At 34.7% G+C, this 15,137-nt stretch overlaps 1 protein-coding gene across 1 annotated transcript; it reads right to left on the bottom strand.

Annotated features, from left to right (window-relative positions):
• Window positions 1-6,477: 6,477 nt before the first annotated feature.
• Window positions 6,478-11,840, bottom strand: LOC126693196 (uncharacterized). The gene is made up of 3 exons (XM_050389103.1): window positions 11,574-11,840; window positions 10,420-10,947; window positions 6,478-6,912 (listed from the first exon to the last, which is right to left on the bottom strand). The coding sequence occupies exons 1-3, from the start codon at window positions 11,719-11,721 to the stop codon at window positions 6,572-6,574; spliced, it is 1,017 nt and encodes a 338-aa protein (XP_050245060.1). The 5' UTR covers window positions 11,722-11,840; the 3' UTR covers window positions 6,478-6,571.
• Between the last annotated feature and the right edge of the window lie 3,297 nt (window positions 11,841-15,137).

Here is a 15,137-nt window from a genome sequence, read left to right as displayed (position 1 = left end):
GTTAAAGAAAACTTTCACATTTTATCTTATATTGTTAAGAAGGAAATTGGAAGATGATTTTATAAATGTTTGACTTAATTAGCTTAGTTTTCTATCCAAAAAAAAAAAAAAAAAAACCTTAGCTTAGTTTGTCATTGTTTTGACGTTAGAGTTTTTTGAAAAATGAGTTATTTTTCAAAAATTATTTTCTAGAAAACTATATCATTTTCCTATATTTGGTAGCAATCTTATAAATAATGTGAAAAATGTTTTTTTGATGCATGGGATAGAGTTGTTTTCTAAAATAAAAATTTGTAGAAAACATTTTAAAAATAAGTCATATTTTTAATAGGTTTTCCATGAGTAAAAATAGTTTTCCTTTGATATATATATTTAATGCTATCAAACATCAGAAAATACAGAAAACTATTTTTACATAAGGTTTTAACAAAACAAGAGTCAAAAAGAATTTCCTTTTAGAATGGGTTTGGGTGGTTTGTTTTTCAATCTTTTTGTTTGGAATCATTTGGGTTGTGAAAAACCTAGGCTTGAGGAATCATTTGGGTTGTGAAAAACTTAGGCTTGAGGCCACTTCTGTATAGAAGTCCTTTATGAATATATTACATCTTAATAAAATTCCCTCGTTGGACCAAAAACATTGTCCCCTCACCCCACAAAAAAAGGAAAAAAAAAAAAACCGATCGAGAAACTAAACTAGTCACTTAATTAATTAATAATTCTATTAGTTACTATGAGTTTGGATAGCAGCAGGAGTGGCATTTTGCGTGTTTGCGTTTTTTTGGCTGGGTCCCGTACATTGTTTACGGGATTCGCAAGTACAGAATTCAGCAAATTTTTCTTTAAAATTGGGTCTCACGGTACTACTCACATATTTGAAAATTATATTTGCTACAATATTTTCAACAATAAATTTTCAGATTTTTGCAATAAATGGTATTCAAACAGACCCTTAAGTAGCTGGCCAGGAGCTTAGTCATAACGTAGCTTGACTTTTAGATTGAAATAGAATGAACTGATTCCAAATCCAGTGAACATAAAAACAAGCCTTTATGGGATGCACGAGATTGATTGATATACAAGTCGCAATATGAGCTCTCTCTCCCGAGAAGAAAAGGATGAACTTGCGCGCAGTAAGAAGAAGGTTAAGGTTAAAGATGTTAATCACGCTGGGTTTAGCGAGGAACCTAGCTCTAGCCTTTCATCGCCAAGCCATGGGCCAGCCTCTGGGAACCAAGGAATGTCCTTTAAAGCGAAGCTCCTTGGTGAAATCCCAGGGGCTTATACGCAAGCTTTTAACTTTGGGGAAAGTATGGAAGATGATGTTGATTCTGATGAAGAAGTGGAGTCACTCCGACAAGGCCTGGTTGCTGTAAAATTTTCTAAGGAGTTAAAGCAGAGTATTAGAAAGCCATGGGCTAGAACTCTCATTGTTAAGGTTTATGGCGGGACCGTGGGACTCAACTTCCTTCAAGCTAAGCTTCTTGCTCTATGGAAACCAGCAGGAAGATTGGATTATGTGGATCTTAGCGATGGTTTCTTCCTCACGAGATTATCACTGAAGGAGGATTTTGAATATGTGTTAAAGAAGGGACCGTGGTTTATCGGCGACCATTTTCTATCTCTTAGGCCGTGGGAACCAAATTTCAGGCCAGAGTTAGCTAATGTGTCTTCCATTGCAGTATGGATTAGGCTAAATAATTTGCCCATTGAATACTATAATGCAGAGGCATTACAACACATTAGACGAGCTATTGGCAATGTCTTAAGGGTTGATACTTTCACTGCGACAGAGTCAAGAGGGAGGTTTGCAAGATTATGTGTGCAAATTGATGCGGAGAAGCCGCTGGTCACTGCTGTCTTGATAGGGAGGATGGAGCAACCGGTGAGTTATGAAGGTATCCAAAAGCTATGTTTTGGGTGTGGCAGATTGGGACACAAGAAGGAGTGTTGTCCTTACATCATTCAACAAGAGCCACCGGCCATGGAGGTGCAGAGGGAAGTGTGCGTGGATGAGGGAGAAGGGTCACGAAAACATTGTGAGGATAATAGTCCAAAGTCTGAAATGGGACCCAATGTACAAGAGCATGGTGCTGATCAGAAGGCTGGGCATGCAGGTACATACGGGCCGTGGGTCGTTGTGGCGCGCAGAAAGAATGGGACAAATTTGCAGAGGAGTGGAGGGTCCCCACCTGACCAAAGGAATGTAAGGATGGGAAGTTTTAACGGTAAGCTTGTGATGGAAGCGGCTGGGAGATTAGAAAGGGATAGGGCCGGTATTGTGACTGGGCCAGCGACAAAGAATAAAAGGAAATTGTCCCCTCTGCGGGCTTTGGATAGGGCCCAGTTTGAGAGCTCTATTAAAAAAATTGGAAAGGATGTTTTGCACAAGGCCGAAACTAACCTAGCCCGTAATCATGAGCCCAATACGGTGAGTAAAACATCTACCTGTGTTGTTTCATCCCATACTTCTCTGCAACATCATTCCGTTAAGGGTAAAAAGGCTCTAGCCCGGTTGAGGGTTCCCCAATCTTCATCTCTTAATGCTGTGGGTAGCGGTTTAATTGAGGAAGATCGTGGTGTGCAGTTGAAGAAAAACGCCGATGAAAGGGCGGATTTTGCAAGGTGTAATGATGGAGAAGCAAGTCATGGTGCTGATAGTCAGTTTCAGTTTAAGGCTGCGGGCTGGTCAGAGATGGCGCCTTCTAATATCGGCTTGGGAAGCAGCAATCATTCCGTGGTGGAGGCTTTTGGTGGAGGTGTTTTTGCCGGAGAAGTTAGTGTGGGCAAGCATTCTTCGAAAGCATCAGAGTCCGGTACTGTGCTGTGCGAATTCCTTGGAGGTTCGGTTGGAGAGGAAGATACTAGGGAGGTGCAAGTTGGTTCAAGTCTCCAAGTCAATGATGATTCTCAACCTTTTTGTGGTGATCAGGGAGTTGCAAAAGTGGATCAGATGGATCTTGAAGGGGAAGGTGAAGTTGGTGCCGGTTGTTGTTGATTGGTCCGTTCCTTTCTTTTCCTTTGTTTTCCTCATGAATGTTATTATCTGGAATTGTAGGGGTGCTCTTAAGCCCTCATTTAAAAATCGGGTTAGAGAGTTGGTTCAAAATCACAATCCGGCCATTTTAGTTGTGATGGAGACTCGGGTTGGGGGAGAAAGAGCTAAGGAGCTGATTGACAGGCTTCCGTTTGATAGAGAAATTCACACGGACTCCATGGGATATGCTGGTGGATTATGGGTGCTGTGGAATTCTGATAGGGTGGAGGTGTCTTCTCTCGCCAACACTGAGCAAGAAATACATTTTATGGTTAAGGTACGATTTTCTAATGCTTCCTGGCTTTTTTCTGCTGTGTATGCTAGTCCTAGGAATGCTGAGAGGCAAGTGTTGTGGAATAACCTTATGGAAGTGGCTGGTCTTCATAATTTGCCGTGGGTCATAGCAGGGGATTTTAATGAACCTCTGTTAGATGATGATAAGTTTGGTGGTAGAGCAGTTAGTGTTAATAGGTCATTATTATTTAAGGAGTGTCTAGATAAGTGCAATATGCTAGATATTGGTTTCTCCGGGCCTCGGTTCACCTGGACAAACAAAAGGGAAGTTCAAGCTCTTATCCAAGAAAGAATTGATAGATTCTTTGTTAATCTTAGCTGGTGCTTGTTGTACCCAGAGGCAAGAGTCACTCACCTTACTAGAAGCCATTCTGATCATTGCACTGTGATGTTGGAGATGTTGCCTAGGGCTAATGGGGCTAAAAAGCGACCTTTTAGGTTTCAGACTTGTTGGCTGCTAGATGCTACTTTTCCAAGCATTGTCTCTCAAGCTTGGGAAGGTGGGAGTGGGTTAGCTGATGCCTTAGATTTGTTTTCAAGGAAAGCTGCTGTTTGGAACAAATTTCACTTTGGCAATATTTTTACTAGGAAGAAGAATTTGATGGCTCGGATAAATGGCATTTAGCGGGCTGTTGCCAATAACCCTTCTAATTTCTTGCTTAATTTGGAGAAAGATCTTTTAAAGGAGTTGGATTTAGTGCTGAACCAGGAAGAGGAACTCTGGGCCTTAAAGTCAAGAGTTAATTGGATGATTCAGGGTGATCGTAATATGACTTTTTATCATGTTTCGACTTTAGTCAGAAGGAAAAGGAACCAGATTTTGGCTATTAAAAATGCCATGGGGGATTAGATTTATGAGGAGGATGAGATCAAGAATGTCATTACAAGTGGTTTTGAAGGGATTTTTTCAACGTCTCTGCTTTCGGCTCCTAGAGCCGATCCTCCTATTTCTCAATGGCAGCCCAGACTCACAGAGGAGGAAAAGGAGGCTATTAGTGGGGGTGCAACTGAAGAAGAGATTAAAAGTGCCTTGTGGTCCTTAAAACCTTTTAAAGCCCCGGGTCCGGATGGTATCCATGCGGGGTTCTTCCAAAGGTTTTGGCCTATCGTGGGGAGATCAGTTGTTAGGGAGGTGCAAAAGATTTTTACTGATAAAAGGATTCCTGAGTATTTGAATAGAACCCATATTGCTTTAATTCCTAAGATTCAAGGTCCGGAGACCTTAGGTAATTATAGACCCATAAGCTTATGCAATTCTGTGTATAAGGTGGTGACAAAGATTATTATGGCTAGGTTGAGACCTTATCTAGATAAGCTCGTTTCTCCCCTTCAAGCGGCCTTTGTGCCTGGTCGGAAGGGAGTAGACAATGCTATCATTGTGCAGGAGATCATTCATTCTCTTGGGAGAAAAAGAGGGAGATTGGGTTATATGGCTTTGAAAATTGATTTGGAGAAGGCTTATGACAAGTTAGAGTGGAATTTCATTAGAGAAGCTCTCCTTAGAGCAAACCTTCCAACTGATCTCATTGATATTATCATGAGTTGTGTTTCCTCAGTCTCAACTTCTATCTTGCTCAATGGTGAAGCTACTGATCCTATTCTTCCTTCGAGAGGGATAAGGCAAGGGGACCCACTTTCCCCTTACCTTTTTATTCTCTGCATGGAATTTTTGGGTCAACTTATTGAAGAAAAATGTAGTGCCAAATTGTGGTATCCAGTTAAGGCCTCCCAAGGTGGCCCTGCCTTCTCTCATCTTATGTTTGCAGATGATGTCCTCCTCTTTACTAGAGCTGATGGTACTAATTGCTCAGCCATTAGAGATGTGCTAGATGAGTTTGGCTTACTTTCTGGGCAGACAGTTAGTGAGGCAAAATCTAGAGTTTATTTCTCTCCGAATGTGGATAGGGATACTAGGGAGTCGTTGTGTGATATTCTTGGCTTCTCCTCTACTCCATTCCTTGGTAAATACCTTGGGTTTCCTTTTCGGCATCCGGGCTCCTCTTCCCAAGATTTTAACTTCATCCTTGATAGGGTGAAACAAAAACTATCGGGGTGGAAGGCAAATTTGCTTTCCTTGGCTGGCCGAGTAGTCTTGATCCAAGCTTCTTTAGCTACCATTCCTTCCTACGTTATGCAGTGTTCTCATCTTCCTAGCAGAATAATTGTAGGCTGCTTGCTTCCAATCCCCCTTAGAGGTATATCTTCCCTTTTGCTGTGTGGAATATTTGGAAGAGTAGGAATAGGTTTGTTTTTAGCAGATTAAGAAGAAATCCGAAGCTGGCTGGTGATATTTTGAATCAAGTTTGGGAGTTCGTTCATTGTGGGGCAACGCCAAGAGCCTTTGTGCAGAAGGTGTTGAGAAGGATTTGTTGGGAGAAGCCGCCTGAAGGTTGGCTAAAGCTGAATACAGATGGCTCGGTGGAGGGTGGAAGTGGTTTGGCTTGTTGTGGAGGGGTTATTAGAGATGCTAATGGGCAGTGGGTTAGAGGTTTTAGCAGAAGGATTGGTATCACTACCATTTTTGCTGCTGAACTTTGGGGCTTGAGGGAGGGGCTTTTGTTGTGTAGAGATCTCAATCTTCCTTACCTTGAGATTGAGCTTGATGCTGAATCTGTTGTGCTTGCTCTAAAAAACCCTTCCTTTGCAAATAACTTTATCTCCCCTATATTGGATGACTGCAGACTGCTTGTTTCTCACATACCTCAGATTCAGATTAAACATTGCTTCCGCCAAGCTAACCGTTGTGCTGACAGTCTTGCTAGAATGAGTTTCAGTCTGAGTTTTGATTTCTCTTTATTTGATAGTCCGCCTGTGGACATGATTGCTATGTATGAGGATGATCTCAATGGGGTGTTCTTCGATAGGCTGTGTCCTGTTCCTTGTAGTTCCGTTTAGTTTGTTTATTGTATTGTCTTTTACCAAAAAAAAAGAAAAAAGAAGAGATTGATTGATATACATTTAACTCATACTAACAAACAAAAACTAGTTTACTTTTTGACAAAGTGGAGGCCCATACAATCTTGAGTATAGCCACCATTTTTGTTTTTGTTTTAACATCCAACTAGAATCATCTCCATTAGTCTCAAATTGCTATCTCAAAATCTCTTATCCATCATGAAAACGATAATGAATAATAAAAAAAGTACAAATGCATGAAAAAGCCCTCGTTTATGGCAAAGTATGTATATCTTATAATTGATGCCTATTAAAAAAAAAAAACACTCACAACCACACGTACACAAATTAGAAACACAGTCTTCTCTTACATGCTTCAAAGGGTAGTGCATACATGCCACAACATCCCATTTCAGTTACAATCTCTTCAATCAAGTCCTTGCAAATGTATTCTTGTAAAGTGACCCCAATTCTTCCAATTTCCCTCTTCTCTCCCCAAGCAATATCCCTACACACTTCGTCTATGCTATCTTTCAAGGCTTTGCTGCTCCATATAGGCGATGATGCATCATTCTTCTCACCTTTCGTTTCAACTGAATCGGTTGTCATTCTATCGTACACATATATGTTGATGACTTCCTCTTCTCCTGGCTTCTTCTTTAGTTGCTTTGGTTGATGTTGCACTCGTCCTGTATCGCATATATGCCCCTGTTACGTACTCTTACCACATTCTTTTTTTCATAATTATTTCGTAGTTGGTATGAGGATTTGAACCATTACCATTAAACACATTAGGAAGATTCCTAGTCGTCATGTTTCTTATTTTCTTTTTCGTTTTGATCATTTTCATTTTTTTAATAGAATAAGTTAAACCAATCACAATCATAATCTCAAAATCATTTCAAAGCCAGCCCAATCACAATCTCATTCAGTATAAAATGCTATATATAATTATGAATGAAAAATTGCTTTTTGTAACCAGGAAAACTTTTAATCATGACTTTGGACAAATGAGTTTCTTTTAGAAAAAATTCTAATTCCATATAAAAAAAAAACCAAAATTTTTGTCATAATTATCTATGTGACAGACAATAAGTGATGAGTATGTGTAAAAGTAACAAACAACCATTTATCATTAATCACGTAGGATAATTGTGATAAAAGTTAAAACTTTTTATATTGTATAATAGATTTACTAGACTCACTGTGCTTCAGTGCATGTATTATTGCATGAGTAAAAATAAAAGAAACCCTAGATAAATTAGTTTTGACAGTGCTCAAGTGTGTTTGGAATTGGACCTACTCAATTGGTGTGGCACGCGCATGGGGTACTGCCTCAACCCCATATTTCATGATGGTATCGACAAGGTTGCCTCCATTGTTATAGCTACGTAGCTTTCGAGACAGTGATAAGTCAAGTGGAACCCAAACCCTGAATAAAGGGTTTCTGCCAAGTAAAAGCCATGAAAGTAGCTAGGTAATTTTCTTTTTCTTTTCTGTTTGTCTCTCTTTACTCTTTTCTCTTTCATCCATCTTTGACTGCATCATTCAAAGAACTACAAGTGGTCCCTCTCTCCCTCACCCAAAAACACATACAGATAGACAAACACCCACACAAACGCACAAAAAAAAAATCAAAAAGAAAAAGAAGTACAGCTTAATTAGCTAGTACAACTTGTACAACGTTTTATATATTGCTCGTGTTACAAAGATATAACGGCTTTTATATTTGTTGTTTTTGTTTTTACATAATTTTTAATACCATAACAGCTGTGAGTCATCGTGTTTAGCGATATAAAGGGTTTGCTTTACTATAATTGCAAGTACCCTTAACAAATGAATATGTTTCCCACTATAACGGGAACCATGAAAAAAGTCTAAACACACAGTACTGGATGGTATGATCGTTTACTTGGAATCCTAAAATCCTTTGGCATATGTGGGACATTCACTTTCCTTTAAAGAACATGATGCATGTCTCCTCTTTAAAGGTCCTATATATGGTAATGATTTTGAGATTTGCCGACTATTTAACTAAAGGACAATTCATTGAAGATTTTCAGAGCATGAAGAAGAAGGATAACTTTGACTTAGAGAAGATTTATGCTTGCTAACAAAGCAATTTGGAAGCCTTGCACGTTATCATATGATAATCTTGAACGCATATAAAATTAAAATTTCTAATGTAAATCTGAATCATTTTGCAATTTCAGGAAAGAAACAAAAGCTTAATTATAGGTGTGTCTAGGGCCAAAGATATGGTAAAAATGCAAACAAATCTTTGAGTTCATGTAAAAGTACGTATAAGAATATTTGGGAAGCTTCCTAATTTTGTGTGCTTTTCTCTAACGTTATGCTCAAATTCAAGGAATGAATCGACTTTTTTTATACACTTCGGAAAGCCATGGCCTATGTAAATGGGGTTTGGGTTCAGAAGGATCCAACATTCCTTATAATTTCTTATTTATTTGTTCTCAACAATTTAAGATTTTAATTTGGAAATCATCTATGAGCTTATGAACGTCTAAGTTAGATTAGTTTATATAATTTTTTTATTATAACATTTTAAGTGGGGGATTAGTTTATATTATTCAATTTTGGATTTTAGGTAAAGAGTTATGCACAGATATGTTTGCCAGATGTATCGGTGTAAGTTGCATTACAAAAAGTACATTGCAAACTATCTAATTCTTGGAATTTTCAAATTTTTTGTATCTTCTAGAGAGTAAAGAGTACTACTACTGATTATTAAAATAAATAGAAGATGATGGCTTATTTTTAAATACATATATAAGCGATATCTTTTTTAGTGTGTGTTCACCACTGAACTGGTTGGGGACACGACATTTTTTGTTGTTTAGTCAGTGTGTCGGAATGCCTCCAGCATGTTTAACATAGTGTTTACGTGAGGATTAATTTATGTGTACATGGAGCTGCATAAAGGTTGTGCACAAATTCAATACATTGTATTCATCTCATGTATTATAAAAAAAAAAAAAAAATGTATTCATCTCATGTTTAATTGTGGGATTTATTTTTCTTATACAAAATTATTTGTATAAATTTAGTTTATGTATAATTTCTATGCAAAAGATTATTACTATTTTTTAGTGTAGTTTCACATGTTTAAATATAGCTATTGATGCATTAATGAGATAGAGCAAGTTAACTAAAGTTGAGAAAAAAAAAATATATATATATATATATATATAGAAAGACCAAAAATAACATTGATAGGAGGAGTGAAATAGAACATGTTAATTAGTGAAGTAATAGAGAATATAATTTCGAATAAAATAAAATGATAAAAAAGAATACATATGATTGACTTTAATTAGTTTATTAAAAATTCATAAAAGACTTCAAAATTTTAAAACTAAAGTTTGTTGTTATTGTTTAATAACTTGAATAGAAATTAAGGTTATCTTTCCTTTTCTTTTTTCCTCTTCAAGCAAATAGGGTATTCAAATCAATGAAAATTTAATGTAGTTTTCTCTATTTTCAGGCATTCATATGGAAAATGAAGAGTATCTAAAAACACTGGTAAGGATTATCTATATTAGCTATTAATAAACTAAACAAAAACTTAGGGGGTGAATATCTCAAATGTATATTTCCTTTAAAAACAATTAATTTCATCCTTGAAAATTTTTAAAGATATCAATTTTTGTCCTTCAATCCATCTATCATTAGATTAATTCCAAACTATATATTTATATATATATATATATATATATCTACCTTTTTAATTTGTCACCCACTTCACTTGTCCAGTATGCAATTTCTTTAACAAGATGAAATTAATGCTTTTCAATTATTTTTTTTCTTTTTTTTTATGGGTTTCAATTATTTTTTTCAGAAATGACAGTACAACTTTCTAAATTAAAGGAACACCAACATTGTATAAGGTCAGAATTTTGAGATGAAAAAAGAGAATAGGAAAAAGAAAAACAAGAACAATTAATACAATTGCAACCAAAGAAGATAATTGGCCATCTTCTTTTTTCATATATCTTGTGGCTTTTATTTTTTTTGGCTAAAAAAAAAGTACTAGTGGCTTTTACATATATGTAATTTGTTTGATACCAACATTAATTTCGGGAAAAGGCATGCATGCATATATGTACAAAAGAAAAGACAAATATAATTAATTTAAACCAACCAAATTAAAAATAAAAATAAAAATAAAAACTAACCGTTAGTGTGTCTCCTGGAGTTGCACTGAGCGTTCATCAATGGCGAACGAGTCATGAACTCATCCAACACAGACACAGGACTCGGCTGCTCCTCCCAACTCCTTTTAATCTCAGCCGTCGAGCTCAACTGCTCCGAAAATTGTACGGTATCAATGATCTTCTTAAGCGCGTTCAAGTCTTCATTGCATTTCTCCAATGCCATGAGCAACTTCCTTCTCTTCTCTGCAGCTGATTCCGGCACCATCATCATCGTTGGGGGCATAGCTTCCAAACCCATCAGGCGCGCCACCAGCGCCGGCGGAGTTCGGAAGTTTTGAGGCGAGTTTACAGAGTTTGACCGCCGTATCTCCGCCGGAAGTGTGGGGCTTCTGGGCACGTCGCAAGAGAGTCTTCTGAGATCATTGGTGGGTTTGATGTCTTTTTGCTTTTGGTTTTGTGGTTGCATTGATGATGGGGAAGCTTCTTGGGTTGGGACTGAGGGTTTTTGTTTTGTTGGAGAAGAAACCACATTCTTTTCTTGCTTCTTCCCTGAACATTTTGAAATTTATTAATCAGTGAGTGATTGATAACAATTTTTTTTTTTTTTTTTTCAAATTTGGAAATAAAAAGCAAAAATAATACATAATGATTCTTTAAAATATTCATTTTTGCTAATATATATTTAGAGCTCAAATACTCACAACAAAAATAGTTGGAAGAGATGAGATGGAGGGTTAAAAATTCACATATTATATTAGTATATATGCAACTTAAAAATTTACAAAATGATTAAGAGATTTGTGATTAAGTGACATTGTTCCAAGAACAATTTAGATTGGAATCTCATCTGTTGGGAGTGAACAAAAAAAAAAAAAAAAAAATCATCTCAATGAGCCTGATAAAAAGAACTATATATTGAAAACATGTTTCAAAAATTTTTTTTTATTGTCTAAAAAACAACATTTAAAAACCGTTTTAAGAAAACTGAGCCAATCCTTGACTCTTGTCATTTCCCATATTTTTGTCTACAAACAAGAAGGGCGTTTTCCAAAGTTTGAATAAACATTTTTCTCTTTCTTTGAATGAGTATCAGCAAAAAGAATTTGTGTAATTAAAATTGGTAGCTACAAGAAGCTAGGCTTGACAGAGAAGAAGAAGAAGACGAAGAAACAAACCGAAAGTAAGGGATTTGCGACGATTTTGGTATTTGGAGACAAGTTGGATAATGCCGGACATGCATCCGATGCTCTTAGCATGGAGGGTTTCCGCTGCTACATTTTCCCTGTATGAAGATGATGACACCAAAGCATCTTGTCTCTTCATAGATCCCCAACCTCTCTCTCTCTCTCTCTCAGTTTTTATGAGTAAGAATTGTTTTGGGGAGATGTGGAAGAGAGCTAGAGAAGTCTATCTATGACTATGAGGTGTAGCAAAGCAATTAGCTATAGATAACGGTAGTAAATTTATTAATTGGTTTTTATTTTTATTTTTTTATAATAAATTTAATTGGATACTTAGAGGAAAGAAAGAAAGAAAGAAAGTAGTAGTCACTGTTATGTTTGTCTGATTTCTGAACGTAAAAGCAAAGCACGTGGAGTTCTTTTGAAAAAGCTTTCGTTCTTGGAGTACACCTACATTTTTATGCTTCCTTTTTCAATTAATTTCTTCAGTTCTTTTATGCATATGTTACACCATCGATCCGATCATACTTTTTGTCCTCGGTGAGTATCTCCTCCAATTTAACCATGGATTACAAGTTTTCTCTGTCCCTGACTCTTGGTATTAACAACTTTGTAACTCAACTGGAATTATTGTAACTAGATTGGTATTTTTTTTTTTAATATTTCAAACTGGCATCTAAGGTTAAATCAACTGGTATTATTGTAACTATCCCTTTAAAAAAATTTAGTCCATAAATTATTCATAATTTTAGTTTTACATTATTTTAGAAATGCACTACATAATGATATAAATTAAGGACAAAGTTTAGCTACAAAATTGGTTCTAACCTTAGGCTATAATCTTACTCAATAAAATAAACATTACTATATATTTTAAAATTTTAACATTGAATTGAATGTTCTTTATACTCTTAATACACATGTTAAATTTTGTATAAATCGGATATTGTTTACTATATGATCTATAAGTTTATATTTTATGCATAATTTTAAACTACAAAAACTTACAATTTAAACAATTTATTTATAACATAGCTATTGATATTTAAATTTCTAGAAATTTTGCTAACATGAAAGATATAAGAGAAAGAAGATATAATTCAGTGATAAATTTGTCAAAATTCACCTCTACTAAACAGATATTAAGGTTACAGTTTTATGTTACAACCAATTTTGTAGCTAAACTTTGTCTTGTATTAAATAATAAATCTAATTTACACAATTAGTAAAGAAAGATTATATATGCATAAAATCTGGGGGGGTGGGGTTGATGGCACAAGATCTATGTGACTGGTTCCACCAAGAAAAGGGAAAAGGACACAAGAAAACAAAGGGTACCAGTGACTTAAATTAAATGGCTCTAGTCCAAGCGGCTGCAACCTATGACACTACTGATTCGGAAGAACGGACATTTCTCTTTATTTGCATTTGGCAACTTGCTAAAAATACAAATAGTGGCGTACACTGTAGGCTATAGTTATAAAAATCAAACTTTGCTTGGATTTTTATATAAAATAAAAATGATTTTTCTTTACAATAAGTGGGAGGAGTTGAAGCACTTAACCACAAAATGTTTTACAACTTAAAAAACATATTTGTTTTTATTATAATTGATTATATAAATTTAGGGTTAATTGCATTTTTTGTCTCTCAAATATGAGATTTATTTGATTTTAGTATCTCAATTTTAAAATGTTTAATTTTGCTCCTTCAAAATTGTTAGGGTTATATTTTTTTATATAATTGGTTAATTCTTTGACAAAACGCACGTTACTTGTAATTGGGTAGATCTAAGTTGGGATTAATATATCAAAAAATATGTTGTTCAAATATATCAAGTGTTAGTATTAAAGACATGAAAATTGATCCAAGAAACAACGGACATTTCTCTTTATTTGCATTTGGCAACTTGCTAAAAATACAAATAGTGGCGTACACTGTAGGCTATAGTTATAAAAATCAAACTTTGCTTGGATTTTTATATAAAATAAAAATGATTTTTCTTTACAATAAGTGGGAGGAGTTGAAGCACTTAACCACAAAATGTTTTACAACTTAAAAAACATATTTGTTTTTATTATAATTGATTATATAAATTTAGGGTTAATTGCATTTTTTGTCTCTCAAATATGAGATTTATTTGATTTTAGTATCTCAATTTTAAAATGTTTAATTTTGCTCCTTCAAAATTGTTAGGGTTATATTTTTTTATATAATTGGTTAATTCTTTGACAAAACGCACGTTACTTGTAATTGGGTAGATATAAGTTGGGATTAATATATCAAAAAATATGTTGTTCAAATATATCAAGTGTTAGTATTAAAGACATGAAAATTGATCCAAGAAACAACGGACATTTCTCTTTATTTGCATTTGGCAACTTGCTAAAAATACAAATAGTGGCGTACACTGTAGGCTATAGTTATAAAAATCAAACTTTGCTTGGATTTTTATATAAAATAAAAATGATTTTTCTTTACAATAAGTGGGAGGAGTTGAAGCACTTAACCACAAAATGTTTTACAACTTAAAAAACATATTTGTTTTTATTATAATTGATTATATAAATTTAGGGTTAATTGCATTTTTTGTCTCTCAAATATGAGATTTATTTGATTTTAGTATCTCAATTTTAAAAGGTTTAATTTTGCTCCTTCAAAATTGTTAGGGTTATATTTTTTTATATAATTGGTTAATTCTTTGACAAAACGCACGTTACTTGTAATTGGGTAGATATAAGTTGGGATTAATATATCAAAAAATATGTTGTTCAAATATATCAAGTGTTAGTATTAAAGACATGAAAATTGATCCAAGAAACAACGGACATTTCTCTTTATTTGCATTTGGCAACTTGCTAAAAATACAAATAGTGGCGTACACTGTAGGCTATAGTTATAAAAATCAAACTTTGCTTGGATTTTTATATAAAATAAAAATGATTTTTCTTTACAATAAGTGGGAGGAGTTGAAGCACTTAACCACAAAATGTTTTACAACTTAAAAAACATATTTGTTTTTATTATAATTGATTATATAAATTTAGGGTTAATTGCATTTTTTGTCTCTCAAATATGAGATTTATTTGATTTTAGTATCTCAATTTTAAAATGTTTAATTTTGCTCCTTCAAAATTGTTAGGGTTATATTTTTTTATATAATTGGTTAATTCTTTGACAAAACGCACGTTACTTGTAATTGGGTAGATATAAGTTGGGATTAATATATCAAAAAATATGTTGTTCAAATATATCAAGTGTTAGTATTAAAGACATGAAAATTGATCCAAGAAACAAGTGAAGAAAAACTGTTTCATTAAAACTCAACAGATAGCTGCTATCGAGACTACATGGGAAGCTCGACACAAGCTTGATTTATCAAGAATTATGATTTCAAAATTTCCATATTTGAAATTTGGTCTATGCTGCATTCTTTGTTTAGGGTTTCTTTTCTCACAATTCTAAACATATATAAGGCTTATTTTAAGAGCCGTCACACACGGATACAGGGAGCAAGAGTTTAAATTTCTCCGTGAGAAGTTACTGCGTTTGTATGCC

Source organism: Quercus robur, chromosome 7 (genome assembly GCF_932294415.1).
Source record: "Quercus robur chromosome 7, dhQueRobu3.1, whole genome shotgun sequence".
Taxonomy (NCBI): domain Eukaryota; kingdom Viridiplantae; phylum Streptophyta; class Magnoliopsida; order Fagales; family Fagaceae; genus Quercus; species Quercus robur.
Note: the sequence above shows the minus strand (reverse complement) of the source record. Positions and strands in the feature narration are given on the sequence as shown.

Coding starts and splice junctions, on each gene's coding strand:
- LOC126693196 (XM_050389103.1), bottom strand. CDS start 11,721: ATGAAGAGACAAGATGCTTTGGTGTCATCATCTTCATACAGGGAAAAT. Junction 10,948..11,573: donor TCGCAAATCCCTTACTTTCG/GTTTGTTTCTTC, acceptor CAAAATGTTCAG/GGAAGAAGCAAGAAAAGAAT. Junction 6,913..10,419: donor CTCCAGGAGACACACTAACG/GTTAGTTTTTAT, acceptor TATGCGATACAG/GACGAGTGCAACATCAACCA.